Below are 14,831 nucleotides of genomic sequence, written 5' to 3'. Positions count from 1 at the left end.
TTGAAAGATAGGTCCCATGGACCGGAAGTAGAAGGGGCGGGACTTCACCACTCTATACATGTATATTATGACTATGATTCTACTTCCGGTCTTTCTTAACATAATCTTTCAAAAAATTATGTAGTGGCCCCCGCTCTTGCAGCCACACCCCCCATACCCCCAGTGCCTATAGAGACACCGCCCGCTCAGCGAAGCCCTGTGAGCCGTCTTTCTACCACTGCCGCCGCCCTGCCGCCGCCCCGCCCAGCAGAGACCTGTACACCATCTTCCACGCCCCTACCGGCCCTGCCCCGTTAAGCCCAGTGTGCCATCTCCCCTGCCCCAGCGGCCTGTCCCGTTGCCGTGCTACCCATCGACGCCCCGTTCCACTACAGTAGTGGCCCCCGCTCTTGCAGCCACCCCCCCCATACCCCCAGTGCCTATAGAACCATCAGGAGGCACTGCCCCCCCCCTGCTGTATTCGGCTGGTGGCCGTTTGGAACAATTATGCCTCTCCCCATCTCCTTTTTTTGTAATTAACTCTTAATAAAAGCATTCTTTGTTTCTATATCTGTTCTCTGGTCCATTTGTGGGGTGGTGAACGTGTTGCTCCTCAGGGAAGAAGGTGTGGCAGTGTTGGCGAGTAGCGCCCCCTGCAGGTGTCAAAAGCAAGCAAGGATGGTGCGTGTGCCTGGAAGCCCTGTCTGTAAGTTAACATTTATACATGTATTTAAGAAACCAGTTGAGTCATATTTCCTACCATGGAACTACTGACATTCATGTTTATTAACCTGGTGCATATCATGTGGCTGTTCTGATGTATTTGTCTCTTCCTGCCTTTTTTTAGGTCAGCAGATTGCCAGGGGCGGAGCCAAAGGGGTGGCCGGGGGGGCACTGGACCCCTCTGAAATCTGATTGGACCCCCCAGGTGCCACCCCAGATGATTGACATATCACGGCACCGGCACCGCACGTCTTGTTGAAAAGAGCCTGTTGCATTTTGTAATCGGTTGACTGCTATATCCCTCCTGTGCAGTAGCTGGCGCTATGTATTACAAAGAGTTGTCATTCACACTGTCCACCAGCAAGCATTATACAGAGAACGAGAAGAAGAGAGTCAAACGCTCACAGAGAATATTGCGACAGGGAGGATTTTTTGCACAGGACAGCAGCAGCCTACTTGACGGACAGTGAAATACACGTTCTAAGGTAAGTTTTCTTTTGTAAATAATCATTGTTTAAAGTCACTTTTATGTTAAGTTAGGAGAACCTTTTCTGTAGTTTAATTTTTCTGTGATATGTTCCCCTACAAGCCACGAGTAGCCTATCAAGGTAACGTTAACATTACGTTAGTAGCCTAGCTACATCTCATGTCGCCTGTAGCAGCTAACTGTTAGTATCAGCCAACATGCATTTCACATCAGATTGTTATGTAGCATAGTCATATACATACCGTGTTTTCCGGACTATAAGGAGTATGAGTCGCATCTATTTAGAAACTTCTTTCTCAAAATCCAAGACCAAAGAACAGACAGACTAGTCTACTGTATGACTTCAACGAGGTGATCTTTAGTTTCGTTCTACTTACAGTATCTCACTGCCACTTGCAACGCCTTTGAATGAAATCTGCTGCCGTTTACTGGCAATGCTACAGCGGACTTAAACTGCCACTTCGTGGCGATAAGTTGTAGCCTAATACATTTAACGCAGCTGCGTGAATCACTGAAAGTGCGGATGAAGTGGCCACTTCTAAATGGGACCCACTGTAGGCTATGTGGCAACACAGCCAATGCATTTTTTCAAATGTGCTTCATAAACATACAATACTGCACTACAAAAACGCAAAGATCTGAATTATACTTCTCTCTTCACCTAAATAATGGAGGTGAAAGGAAGTTATTAAGCCTTAATGGTGTTTCCTAAAGGGGGTGTTGTTAAACCTGCTACTACTAATACTACAAATACAACATGAAGAAAGTCAAGGACATGCATGTCAGCTTCCTCTCATCCCAGTGTTAAAGTAAATCTGGTCTTAAATGAAAATGTATGGCTGTGTTATTTCTTTTTTGTGGGATGTCCAATTTATATGTAGAAATGCACATTTGCAAAGGTGACTTAGTATGTTGTCATAAAAGTGGCTCTCCTTTTGATCTTGCACTGCCAATGTGGCTCTTGTGAAAAAAATAGTGAGGATCGCTGGCCTAAAGCGTCTGGCATATGATTCTGATAATGCGTGCGCTTGTGTCATTTAATCATAACAGTCTGCATAATCTTTGCAGCTAACCTCTTCTGAACTTGTGTTAAGATAGTTTGTCACTTAATTACTGCCATGACTAGGCCCTACACACTGTTCTACAAGTTTAGTTTGGTAATCAGATTGTTCCTCTGGTCATGGTTAAAACAAACTGCACGACTTCATGTCATGTCAGTTCATGTCAAAATGGGGTCAGATTGTTTAGAAATGATGTTTTTTTTATTATTATTATTATTTATTTACATACATGCATTTACAAAACTGTAACTGATGAAGTATCTCAAAAATGAAAGCATTTAATATGTCATTAAACTTATATCCGTGCATAAAATAGTACAGCAGAGAACAGGGGTGTTTCCTCCCAAACCAAGTTCTAAATTCCAACCAGATCTGACGGGCAACCATATCAGCTTTCATTGGACCTAATATTTGGAAATTGTGAAGTTCTCACACTTGTTGCTGGAATTTGGAAAGTACCTTGAACAATGCTCTGATTTCTTTGTCTCTTTCTCTGCTCAGATTGCCGTTGGACTGACAAGTGGTCTACACTTCTGACTCAGTGAGGAGAAAGTAATCACTTGTGTCTTTGTTAGTTTTGGGGTGCTGTGTGAGTGTCTGTCTGTCTGTGTGTGTTTCTGTGTTAGTTTTGGGGTGCTATGTGGGTGTCTTTTTTTCACACTGCATCTTGAGTTGGGGCCCATGGCTTTCTCCTAGGTGTGAGTATGGTTCATTTAGTGATTCTTCCTAGTGTGCCCAGCTTTGTGTGTGTGTGTGTGTGTGTGTCTGTCTGTCTGTCTGTCTAAGTTGAAGTGCACAATTTAAGAAGCAAACACTATGTGACAGAATCCTGAAAAGAATCACATCTGGGACTTAATTACTGTCATGACTAGGGCCTACACTGTTCTACAAGTTTAGTTTGGTAATCAGACTGTTCCTCTGGTCATGGTTAAAAAATCATGTCATATCAGTTCATGTCAAAATGAGGTCAAATTGTTTTGAATTTGTTTTTTATTATCATTATTATTATTTACATATTGTACGTTTTGTATTAACATTGTTAATAAACTGTAGATTTTATACACAAATCTCCTGTGTGCTTAAGATGTACTTCATGAAAACATTTCAACATTTACAGATTTTGATTGCAATTGATTGTGTTTCTTGAACATTCATTGTTGTAGTCTGTGGACCCCCTGAAATAGCTTTGGCCACCCTCTGGCCACCCCAAGGGTAAAAGTCTAGCTCCGCCACTGGTCACTGCCTCCACCACCTGCAAGTGAGTTTTTCTTTTTAGCGATTGTTTAATGTAACAGCAAAGGTTTATCTTTTGCAAATGTCATGTGCAAGAAACCTACCATAAATGAACTGACCAATATTCATATTTACTTTCTTTTTAGATGAGTCAACACCACACAGGCAACCAGCTCATTGCCCAGAGCTGGGTGGGTCTATTATAACGCCTGCCACTTCATCTTGGGACCCAGTTGAAGGTACAGTGTCTTTGAATTTTCCATTTCCAAGTAAATACAATTTCATGACAAGGAACTTGAGAGTAACTAACTTTACTTTTGTTGTAAACAGCACAAGTGACTCATCACACAGAGGGAGGTGGCTTGGCCATGGAGACGGAAATAAGAGGTAAGAAGACTCACTTAATTTGTTCACATATTCAAGTATATATTGTATTTAACAACTAAAACTAACACCATCCATTTTTCCATAGCAATAAGGACAACCATTACCGCATGGCAATGCGAATGGACGCATTTTTTAGGAGAAGATGGATGAGCTGCTCATGCTCTTAAGGAGCTCCCAGTCACCTCCCTCTGCTCCAGTCGATGACATATTGCAGTCACTGAGCTGCAGGAGAGGAGGAACAAAATGCCCTCCCTCCAGGACTTGTACTCTGGGACCTAAGCGGGCAGAGACCATCACCAAAGACTCCACATATTCTGCACACACACTCTATAACTTCCTTCCCTCTGGCAGGCGCTACAGATCCCTGCACACAAAAACAACCAGACACAAAAACAACTCTTTTCCCACTGCCGTCACTCTCCTGAACTGCAGATAAGTGGGGTCATCCCCACTTTGACCATTCACCTGCACATTACATACTTTATCATTCCAATATGTGTCTTGCACACTACATTTGCACTATTACTTTGCACTCTACATCACACTCCATGTGTACTTATATTGGTATTATGTCTTTTTTCTATAGTTGTTTTATTGTGTTGGTATCTGCCACAATGTATATTGTTGTCTCTATTGTACAGTGTGTCTGTCTATTTGTTGAATATATAGAGCACCTACCAAAGTCAAATTCCTTGTGTTCGTATACTTGGGTAACATGGCGTCTGATGTTTATATATATTTTTAGACAATTTTTAGACCTTTTATATTTTTTTGTATTTTGATTATTTTATATTAAAGTTATAAATCTCATCCATTTTGCCTGTTTATTAATTTCTGCAAATATATAATAATGCATTCCTGCTCATGCAGTTTAAAGTAGTTTAAAGTAATAATAAAATTGGTATGCAAAGGTTGCAATGTTAGGGGAACGTTCCCTAAATGTTGCAACCAGGGTAGGAATTTCACGACGGCCATGGCCGTCGTAGCCCCTTGGGTTGGCCGTGACGCCCCTTTGAAAATCAGAGGTTTACAGGCCACGGTGGCCTTGGTGCCCCCTTCTTTAAATATTCTGCTCTGCGTCCTACTAATAGCGCTATATATTTAGCCTATGGCCTGTCAAAATAAACACGCCAACATTTTTTCAGTAAGTATACTTCCAGTGTGGCTATTCTCATGAAATTTTCTCCAGACATTAGTATTAACTTAGATAATCCACACACACAAAAATCCAAACATTAATGTCCATAAGTAGAGTTATGAGTAAAAAAGTGGAACACCACAGGTAAAAAGTATTGAACACGCCTACTGAAATTTCTTAAATACTTTGTGGAAAAGCCAATATTTGTAATGAGAGCTTCAACGCATTTCCTGTATGATTAAACTAATCAGTTGTAGTATTCAGGTGTGATTTTGCCCCATTCTTTTAAACAGATAGTCTTTTAATATTGAAGATTCCAGGGGTCCCACTAGTAAATCCTGATCTTTAGGTAACTTAATCCCGTTTTGAATTTGCATTAAATTTCAACATACATGGATGTCTCCAAATTTGGGATTTAAGTTTTACACTGTGTTTAAAATTGTTCCACATTATTTCATAACGGGCCAAATACAAAATAAATATTACAAATGTCGCCTAGATATCTGTAAATCAGAGGACAGCTGACTATAAGAGTTTGTGAAAGTAGCCTTAATGATCACAAAATGCTAAGCAGGCTATTTGAGTTTCTTAAAGCTGAGCTGTGCCTAAATTGTTCAATACATGATTTCATAACAGGCCAAATATAAAATAAATGTTAAATATAGCCTAGATATCTGAAAATATTAGATGATCAGATGATTTACAGTTATATGTAATATGTCATGTTTTATGTTTTTGTAATGTTTCATAGGCTACAGTGATGCAGGTCTAGCAGTGAATACAACTTTGATCATTTTTATAGCATACTACTGTATAGTTAACTTTGGCTTTGGTGCCCTGACATGTGGCCTTTGTGCCCTCCACCAAATATGCCCAACTGAAGGCCAAGTGGCCTTGCCCCAAAATGGTGAAATTCCAAGCCTGGTTGCAACGGTTAGGGAACGTTAGGGGAAGGTTTCTAAAGGTTGCAACGGTTAGGGAACGTTAGGGGAAGGTTCTCTAAATTTAACTTAATGAGATGCGATGTCTGCTTTTAGAGATGCGGGAGAAAATAATCAACCTGGAGCGTACTGTGAGAGGTATGTGTTTCTGTATTCTGAACATAGATACACAAAATGTCAATGCTGTTGTTTCTATTCTGTTCCTGTCTCGAAGTCAGGATTTTTTAGCCCAAAAGTATTACATAGCTCCTGAATTGTTACTGTTTTTTTTGTTTGCTTTTTATACAGATCAAATTACTCAGCCAGCGTCATCCACATTATCAAGATCATCACCCTTATTACCATCATCATCATCCTCATCACCACCCTCAAGAACAACATCATCAACATCACCACCCTCAAGAACAACATCATCAACATCACCACCCTCACCCTCACCAGTCCAGGTGAAAGTCACTTGTGTTCCCAGAAGCCATTCAAAGAAAAGAAAAAAGCATCATGCTTTTTGCAGCTTGATCATTTACACATAGTGCTTACTGACATTATTCTCTTTCTGTATTTTGGTCATTTTAGATTCACATAGGCCCTACAGTGAAGATCACGGCCACCACCAGTATGCCCACATCAAGTGGAGGACCTAGAAAGGCCACCAAGGACTTGTTGATGGCAGTGTTTGGGAGGCAGGTCCTGGCCACACATTCATATACGGGAAGCTGTCTAATGCCTTTCTGGGAAGACAGCCCAAGCCCCAGCTCAATTCTGCAAAGACGTCGGACATACTAAGTGAGTATCTTGTTTGTGTTCCCATAGTTTCCAGTACAATGCAGTGCTCACACTAACCATTTCACTCCTTATAAGGCCTATTTTAGACTGCAATCAGTGCATAGCAGTTAATGTGTGTTCACAGTGCGTGTGTGTGGTGTTCACACCAGAAACTGTGACCTGCATGAACCAGCTGCCAGCAGCATTATATTAGCAACAACATGTCAGATTTCATATCGTTTGTGTTATTGAATCGCAATCTTACGCTCAATGGCGTTCTTGAATGTCATTATTGGTACTTGAAGTACAGCACTACGGAACTCTGCGCAAGTGCTTCGTTCCTGTGGCTGTACTTTGCGTACCAATAATCAGGGATGGATTACTGCATGGGCCTACCGGGCCCAGGCCCAGGGGCCCAAGGGGTCAGGGGGCCCTGAAGCCCAAGCCATTGCATGGAATCATTGATCATCAATATCAACACATCGGGATGTAGACTATGAATCTGATTGAATTAAAGTATTGGCCATCCCCAAAATGCACCAGAATACAGGAAATCAAACAAACAAATAAAAAAAAAAAAAACACACACACATATCGCGAGAATTAGTGGGGGCTCTTAATACATCTGGGCCCAGGGGCCTGAAAGTTCATAATCCGTCCATGCCAATAATGACATTCAAGAACGGCATCTCATGTAAGATTGCTTAATTGAAGAGCTCAATTTCAAAGAAATAACTGGTCTAAACGACAAATCACAAGGGGAAACAAGCTATAGTATCCATGTTTGCCTTGTGTCTGCTCCGGCCAGTGTATCACTGTATCTTCTAAAGATTTACAGTGTATTAATCTGTTCATGTGTTGCTCTTCTCTCCTATATGTTTTTCAGACTATATCACCAACAAATTTGGGGTGGACCCTGCCCTGGTCAAGCAAGCCATTTCACAGAAATAAGCTGACTAAGCAAAGTTGGCCAGAAGGCGCTCCAAGTGAACAGCGTGCAACACACACACACACATGCTCACTCACATACACATACACACACTCACTCACAGACACTCACATCTGATTGTTTTACAAATGTATTGATATAATAAATGTTATTTACTTATGACCATCCATTTCATTTGTACTGTGCTTCATTTCTTTTGCATAATGTCTATGGATGTGCATAAATCCATTAGGGAAATAGAAGTGAAATTCCAAAAGGAATAAATCCTATTGGAATAAGTCCTATAGGAATAGAAATCCTATAGGAATAAAATCCAATAGGATATATCAAGTTCTGTGCTTTTAAAAAAATCCAATAGGATTCCTGTAGGATTTTTTTGTTCCAAAATATGATAGAAATCCTTTAGGATTAGTCCTATCAGAATCCTATAGGATTTTTTGGTAAGGGAAGGTTACAACCTTTAGATAACGTTAGGGGAACGTTCAGGGAAGTTTTCTATAACCAAGAACTAACGTTCCCGGAACATTCAGCAAACTTGGGAACCAAAACTTGCTCAAAAACTAACCTTCGGGGAATGTTTGAGAACCAAAAACCAACGTACCCGAAACCAAAAACTATGGTTCCCAGAACGTTCTGGGAACCATAACTTGTTAGCTGGGACTTGACTACCACAGCTACAATACATTTCTATGTCTGCTCAAACATAAATAGCATACCTGTGTGAAAGCTCTAAACCACCACAGTAGTCGTCCTATACGAGATGCTATGCTTCGTTGCTGAACTGAGGACAAGTATTCTACCAGCGACGACTCGGCAAAAGCACATGTTGCCTTTTGTTCATGAACGACAAACGAGATCAAACGATACTTTGCCACGGACACAAGACTTTATTCGTCCCGTCAATCACTCTGTCAAAGTAAAAGCCCCCCTCCCCAAATCAACAAACAGCTCCTGCTGCAGGCTACATCAGTATCATGACAAAATAGTAGGAGACCATTTAGTTTATTCAATTATTGATCATTAAAATTAATGATCAAAATAAACACACAGCCTTTTAAAAGTCTTTTGCTCACTTGCTTGTGTCCTTCAGATATATCATAATGTATCCAGCAGTGTTCTCATTTCTCCGTGGCAACGTGACTCATGGTACAACTAGCATACTACTGATTTGCAGTGTAAAACCATCTCAGAAGTCGTGTCATGAATAGTTGTCACTGTCCACGGAAAATGAAACGGCCAATCTCAATAGGTCATTGTCAATAAGTAATTAACTGTAAGATGCTTTGATATCTTAATAACATGTCACATGAACTTATTATAACATTAAATTTGGACAGCCCTCATGACGTGACGGCATGATGAGCGGTTACAGTAAGTCTGACGTCACACCATTTCCGGGCCCAACAGCTCCTTCGTCCAAAAACGTTTACTAGCGCAACTAGCCTGTTTTTATAACCTGTAAACCTTGTCACCATCACCTCCATTTTAGTAAGGGTTAAAACAAATCATTTGACTCTTAACAGAGTAATTAGTGTAGCTGTGCAGTTAGATGATATAGTATGGGGTAATGTCCAGGCCTCCGTGAAAAATAGGATTTGGTTGAGTGAGTGAGCGAGTGAGTTGTAGAATGACAATTGTCTAGGCTGTTCTGAATAGCTTTTCGTAAACATACAATTTTCTTTTACTGTCTATGGGAAAATAACAAGCGCTCTGGGCCCAGTTGGACCCGGAAAAATAACTGGATAAAGATGACAGACATGAAAAACATTGTCAAATCATTGGATCGGCTGTCATGATGTGTATTGATTCTGCAATAACATGTTTATATATGTTTATGACATTCTTCAGTCTTCAGTCAGTCAATGACATTTTGTTCTAAGTGAAGTCTTATACAATATGATGGATTTGATGTTGTCTCCCAACATTAGATAACAATTTAAAATTCCCAATGCTCATTATTCAAATCAATTGTGATTATTACATCTGTAGTTCAGTTATCATGATGCATATAATACACTGTGATCTGGCATATGTATGGACCTAGTCTAAAGGGGCGTTGTTCTGGCTTGACACCTTAATTTCTTTTTTTCTGCGGTTGGAAGGGTGAAAACGACTGCATCGAGACCAAAAGAAGCATATCGTCTAAGCACAACATAAAACTTCTCATCTCTCAGGCCATATATGAGTGGGCTGAGACAGCGGGGGGCAATAAAAAACACAATAAAATTGGAGTATCTGACATTAATAAACAACATAAAATCAATCTTCAGCATGGCCATCTCCACAAAGGGACACACAAACTGAGTCAGACACAGCAGCAGCTGGAAAGTGTGCAAAATCACTGTCCTCAGACCCTTGTGTGTGGATTTCTTGTTGTCAGAAGATGCAGTCCGTGCTGCCTTCAGGATAGCAATGTAGGTAAATACAATGACAGAAAACATGAGTACAAAGTACATCAGTAAGAGGGCTTTGCGCACCTCGTTCACCCAGGTCTGCACCTGCATCTGTTCCACGCTGCACACCACGTATGTGAGCAGAAAGGCGGGCGGCACCAGAGAGAGGAACGACACAAGCGTGAACATCGGTATCAGCGTGCTGACCACCCATATGACCACGAGGCCTCTGCGTTGATTCCTAGGGCTCGAAATGTCGGCGTGGCGTAGGGGCATGCAGATGGCCACATAGCGCTCCAGACACATGGCAACAAGCGTCAGAGGGGTACCGATGCTAAGCCAGCTCATCAGAAAGCACAAAGCACAGCAGGGGATCCAGGGGATTGGAAACTGGAAGTAGTTTCCGGTGAGCGCCAAGTCGGTCAGCAGCATGAGGAAGGAGTCCATGAACAGCGTCTGGGCGAAGAGCACGTAACGCGTGTCTGTTCTGAAGGCCTCCTTCTTCAGGAAGGTGAAAATCATGAGAAAGTTGACATAGAGGAAAATCCCAACCAGTACCTGTACAAGCAGAATCTTCTCATTCAAAGGCCTGGACAGATAACCAATGGCAGTTGTGTTGCTGCTCATGTAATTTTGCATCGTAGCAAAAAGGTTTAAAAGACTTTTGAGTTATCTGTGGTATACCTGTTACCTGCTACACATAGTATATCATCTCAAAGCCTTAAACATATGAATATCAATTAACATCATTCTCAATTATTATATAAATTACAGTAGCACGCGTAAAAACAAGAAGACAAGCTAAATAATTTAAGACACAAAAAACAATCACAATTGTTAGATCATTTAAACCAAGTCTTATTAGAATAGATGTGTCCCACTCTACAACGTTAAAACATTGCCTTGGACAAAAGCATCTGCTAAATCATATAACCATAAAAAAATATTCTGTGCAATGTCTGTCATATATTTATAGTTGGGTGCATCTCAAAAAGTTGTTTCGTAATAGTTGCTACAGCAACACCTGATAGGGGAGTGCTGAGTTAATACTGTATGTCATGAGGGCTCACCTAGTTTCATTGATGGGCAAGAAGCAAACTGCATCGTATATGAATTTAAGTTGTATGGAGTGGGGGAGCCTTGCACTGACCCATCTGTGTTTGCACACAGTGGGATCCTCCTGTGTTGGCATTAAATTAGCAAAATGATTTTGTCAACTTGTTGAATTAGTTCTAGAGTAGGTCATACACAGCAGTCTATGTACTGTATGTTCATTCCTTTGCTTCCAGTTGACCATCAATGATCTTTTCTTCATGGATACAATAAGACAAGACAATATTCTGTATATTCCCTGTTTGACATTTTGTATGGTGAGGGAATCATACACAAGAACTGCCCAAGGTCTTTACATAGTAAAGTTACATTGTAAAGTATTCATTGTACCACTGACCTTTCATGTCATCAATCAATTTCAGGTCAATGGTACACAGGGTTGAACTGTGCCTTGTTTTTAGTCCATTGGCTCTTCTGGTGCGACAGTCTAGAAAGGGCTCGAATACAGAGGGACAAAAAGTTTCGAAAGGTTTATCTATTTTTCAGTCAATCCCTGACTCCACAGTGCAAAGATTTTTTTCTTCTGCACTTCTGTACTTTGCCTAGGATGTCTATAAAAATATAAAAATCTTTCAAGACTTCGGCTAACTTTTTGGCCCTCTGTGTGTGAGGCGTTCCTGATTGTTCCTGATCAATCAATTTCAGAAAACTGTCAGAGAACAAATGTCTTTCTGGAGCAACAAAGAAAATTTATAAAAATGTGAATTTACATTGTGTCACTTTAAATTAAGATATGAAAGTAGCTTCACACACACACACACACACACACAGATAAACACACACCATTACCCACACAAAAACACTCACAAGCAAACACACACACACACACACACACACACACCATTACCCACACACAAACACACACAAGCGAACACACACACATCTAGAACTGTTTATCATGAAGAGTTTTATAGCCTGGGTCTTTATGTGCTTCAACTCAACCTGCTTATATTTGGGACAGGCGTCGATATGAGCCATGCCAATAATTCCTTCAACACAAAACTTTGATGGAAAGATGGGAAATGCTATGAAATTGAATAATCAGAAAATGGACACATATTTGGACTTTTTGGCCACCAACGGTAAGGCCACAACAACGGTTTGGCCACTTTCTTTTGCCTCTCTACCATGCTGGTAAATCTGAATGAATTTGTCCATAGCCTACGTTGGTGATCATGGTTTCTGTATGAACTATACAATTGCATTGGAGAGAATTTAGCTGATGTTCATAATGATAGAGGTTTAAACACTTAGGAACTTTTTGTGCACTTATGATCTAGATCAATGCACTACCTGTTCTCCAGAACACTAATTGAAATGTCACATTTCATTACTTAGGGCACTTTGGGTTAAGAACACCTGGAGGAGTATATCATCCTCATCATCATCATTCATCATTATCATAATCATTATCATCATAATTGTCATTACCTCTTGTTTCATGTCATTGATTTCGGGCCTATGTACTTGTCCACTAATTATTCAGGCTGGTATCTTCTGTGACCCTGACCTCTGACTGTGCTTTTCAGACTCAATAAGAATTCCTTTGTGTCTCTGACGAAATCTGTGTTTGTGTTCTGTTGTTCAGGGGCTCTTGCTAGGACACGGGGGACACAAGTGCAATATGTTCTGCTAATTACATGTTTAATTAGTGTACAGAATGTTTGTTGTCAAATTCATCCATGTTTTCCTCATTAACAAGTTAATAAATTATTCACACTATGAGCTAATGACTGTTTGCAAAAGCACCATGTTGGCTTTTTTAGTTAATGATATTCTTTGTTTTAATGTTGCTTGTTTTCTAGGAAATATTGACAAGCTGTGTGGCATGTAGGCCTACCTAAAGATGATGCAATTCCACACCTGTGGGAGCATGGATGCAGGCCTCATATTACAGTAATATGATTTGGTAAGTGGAAGTAGACATAAGATAACGTGCAAATAGCCCACAAACCACAATTAACACACTATGCCAGCATAAGCCCTGGCACAGAGTCGGACATCCCGGTTCCAGAAACCTACCTGTGCACTTAACACAGGTGATATCACTACTTATCTGATCTACCTGAGAAGTCGGGATGTCCTCCTCTGCCCTGGCAATGGACCTTAGAGAGACACTCAAACTAACACAGACACTGGCATCAGACCTTAGGCTTCTTGTAAATCACACAGTAACATCACTTTAGATATGAACCTCACTCAACTCAATTCAATTCAAGTGAGCTTTATTAGCATGACAAATAGTGTTGCATTGCCAAAGCAGAACTTTTTACATAGAGAATGCTTGGAATATAGTACATGGTAAATACATATGTATCCAAGATTAACAAACAAACTGGTAAATGTGTATGTATGTGTATGTGTGTGTGTGTGTGTGTGTGTGTGTGTGTGTGTGTGTGTGTGTGTATGTGTTCGCATGCATGTATGGTGTTTGTCTGTGTCTGTGTGCCTGTGTATGTGTGGTGTGTTCTTGCATAGAGTAATGCAATGCACTCTCATGAACTCATATGCGCAAAGAGTTTTAGAGTTGTCAGTGGTGTGTGGATGAGTGAAAACAATGTGTAAAATGAATCTGAGGCTTGGTATTGATTGTTCTTTGATCATTTTTGCCTAGTCATTGAAGTAGTATGTTAGAAACATGAATCATGTATTCATGGATTTAGCTGACACTTTTGTCCAAACCGCCTTACATTGTAGGGACAGTCCCTTAGGAGGTGCTCCTTGCCTAAGGCCACAACAGTGGCAATTGGAATTGAGTTTCTTAGCCCACTTCAACTGGCCATCAAATCATTGAGAAATCCAATCAAAGAATTTTTAACATAAATAGACAGTGACACGAACAGTCTGTGAACACAAAAATACTACAACTTTGTATTATTGGCTATAGTATTATTTTATGTATGACTGTACAGACATGAATTGCAATAGTACATTTTCTTCAATTCTCACATAAGATAATAAGTAGGGCCTCATGCATTGGGCCTTAGTTTGTGCATGATACATGTTTTACAAGCAGACATCTTGAAAAGGTGTCGCCATTGTTAAGAATAGAATAACAGTCTGTTGTTTTCCACAACAACCCATTGTGATTATTAAAATGGACATCATTTGCAACGTTTATCCTTTAGAGATACAGGTCAGTCAACAAACATATTGCGTGAGTTCTGCGTGTAGGAAAACATCCTCTGTGATGTTTTCCCATCCATCTATGGGTTTGCAAACAAACAGAATTGGTACCACTAATTAGTCTTTGAGGTGATGAGAGATAATTATGGAACGGCAAGCTGGATAATTACTCTCCAAAGGCCTAATTAACATCTAAGGAGCAATGTCACCTCACAAGCACCTCCTTAACCTACATGGGCAAGTGTTTGCCAAAGCATGACAATAACACTGCCAGGTTCAAGGGTCATTTCTTCCAAATGCTTTTGCTTAGGCTAATTGTGGACATCAGTCCTCTGAAGTAAAATAACTTCAGTTAAAAAGTTAAAAAATCACAGAGAATCACTGACAGATGCTACTCAAGAAAATAAAAAGGTCATGTGTCGCCTAAAACTAAGTATTACCACGATTTAGTTGAATTTCTTATGACATGTTCTTCAGAACATTGATTAACATTGATATTTGGACATACATTTACCCCGTATTACACTTGGTTACAAACT

The 14,831-nt window shown here is 40.3% G+C and overlaps 1 protein-coding gene and 1 long non-coding RNA gene across 2 annotated transcripts; one reads left to right on the top strand and one right to left on the bottom strand.

Moving 5' to 3' along the window:
• Positions 1-502: 502 nt before the first annotated feature.
• LOC125308446 lies at positions 503-4,080 on the top strand. The gene is made up of 6 exons (XR_007195882.1): positions 503-1,187; positions 2,752-2,791; positions 3,414-3,508; positions 3,630-3,722; positions 3,814-3,870; positions 3,956-4,080. It is a non-coding gene; the product is annotated as an uncharacterized LOC125308446 (long non-coding RNA).
• A 5,625-nt stretch (positions 4,081-9,705) lies between these two features.
• LOC125307885 (odorant receptor 131-2-like) lies at positions 9,706-10,692 on the bottom strand. The gene has a single exon (XM_048264018.1). It carries the CDS (start codon positions 10,690-10,692, stop codon positions 9,706-9,708), a length of 987 nt encoding a protein of 328 aa, XP_048119975.1.
• Between the last annotated feature and the right edge of the window lie 4,139 nt (positions 10,693-14,831).

This window comes from Alosa alosa, chromosome 15 (assembly GCF_017589495.1).
Source record: "Alosa alosa isolate M-15738 ecotype Scorff River chromosome 15, AALO_Geno_1.1, whole genome shotgun sequence".
NCBI classification, from domain to species: domain Eukaryota; kingdom Metazoa; phylum Chordata; class Actinopteri; order Clupeiformes; family Clupeidae; genus Alosa; species Alosa alosa.
This window is presented reverse-complemented; position numbering and strand designations above follow the sequence as displayed.

What these genes read in the sequence shown, in the direction of transcription:
- LOC125307885 (XM_048264018.1), bottom strand. Translation starts at nt 10,692, where the DNA reads ATGCAAAATTACATGAGCAGCAACACAACTGCCATTGGTTATCTGTCC.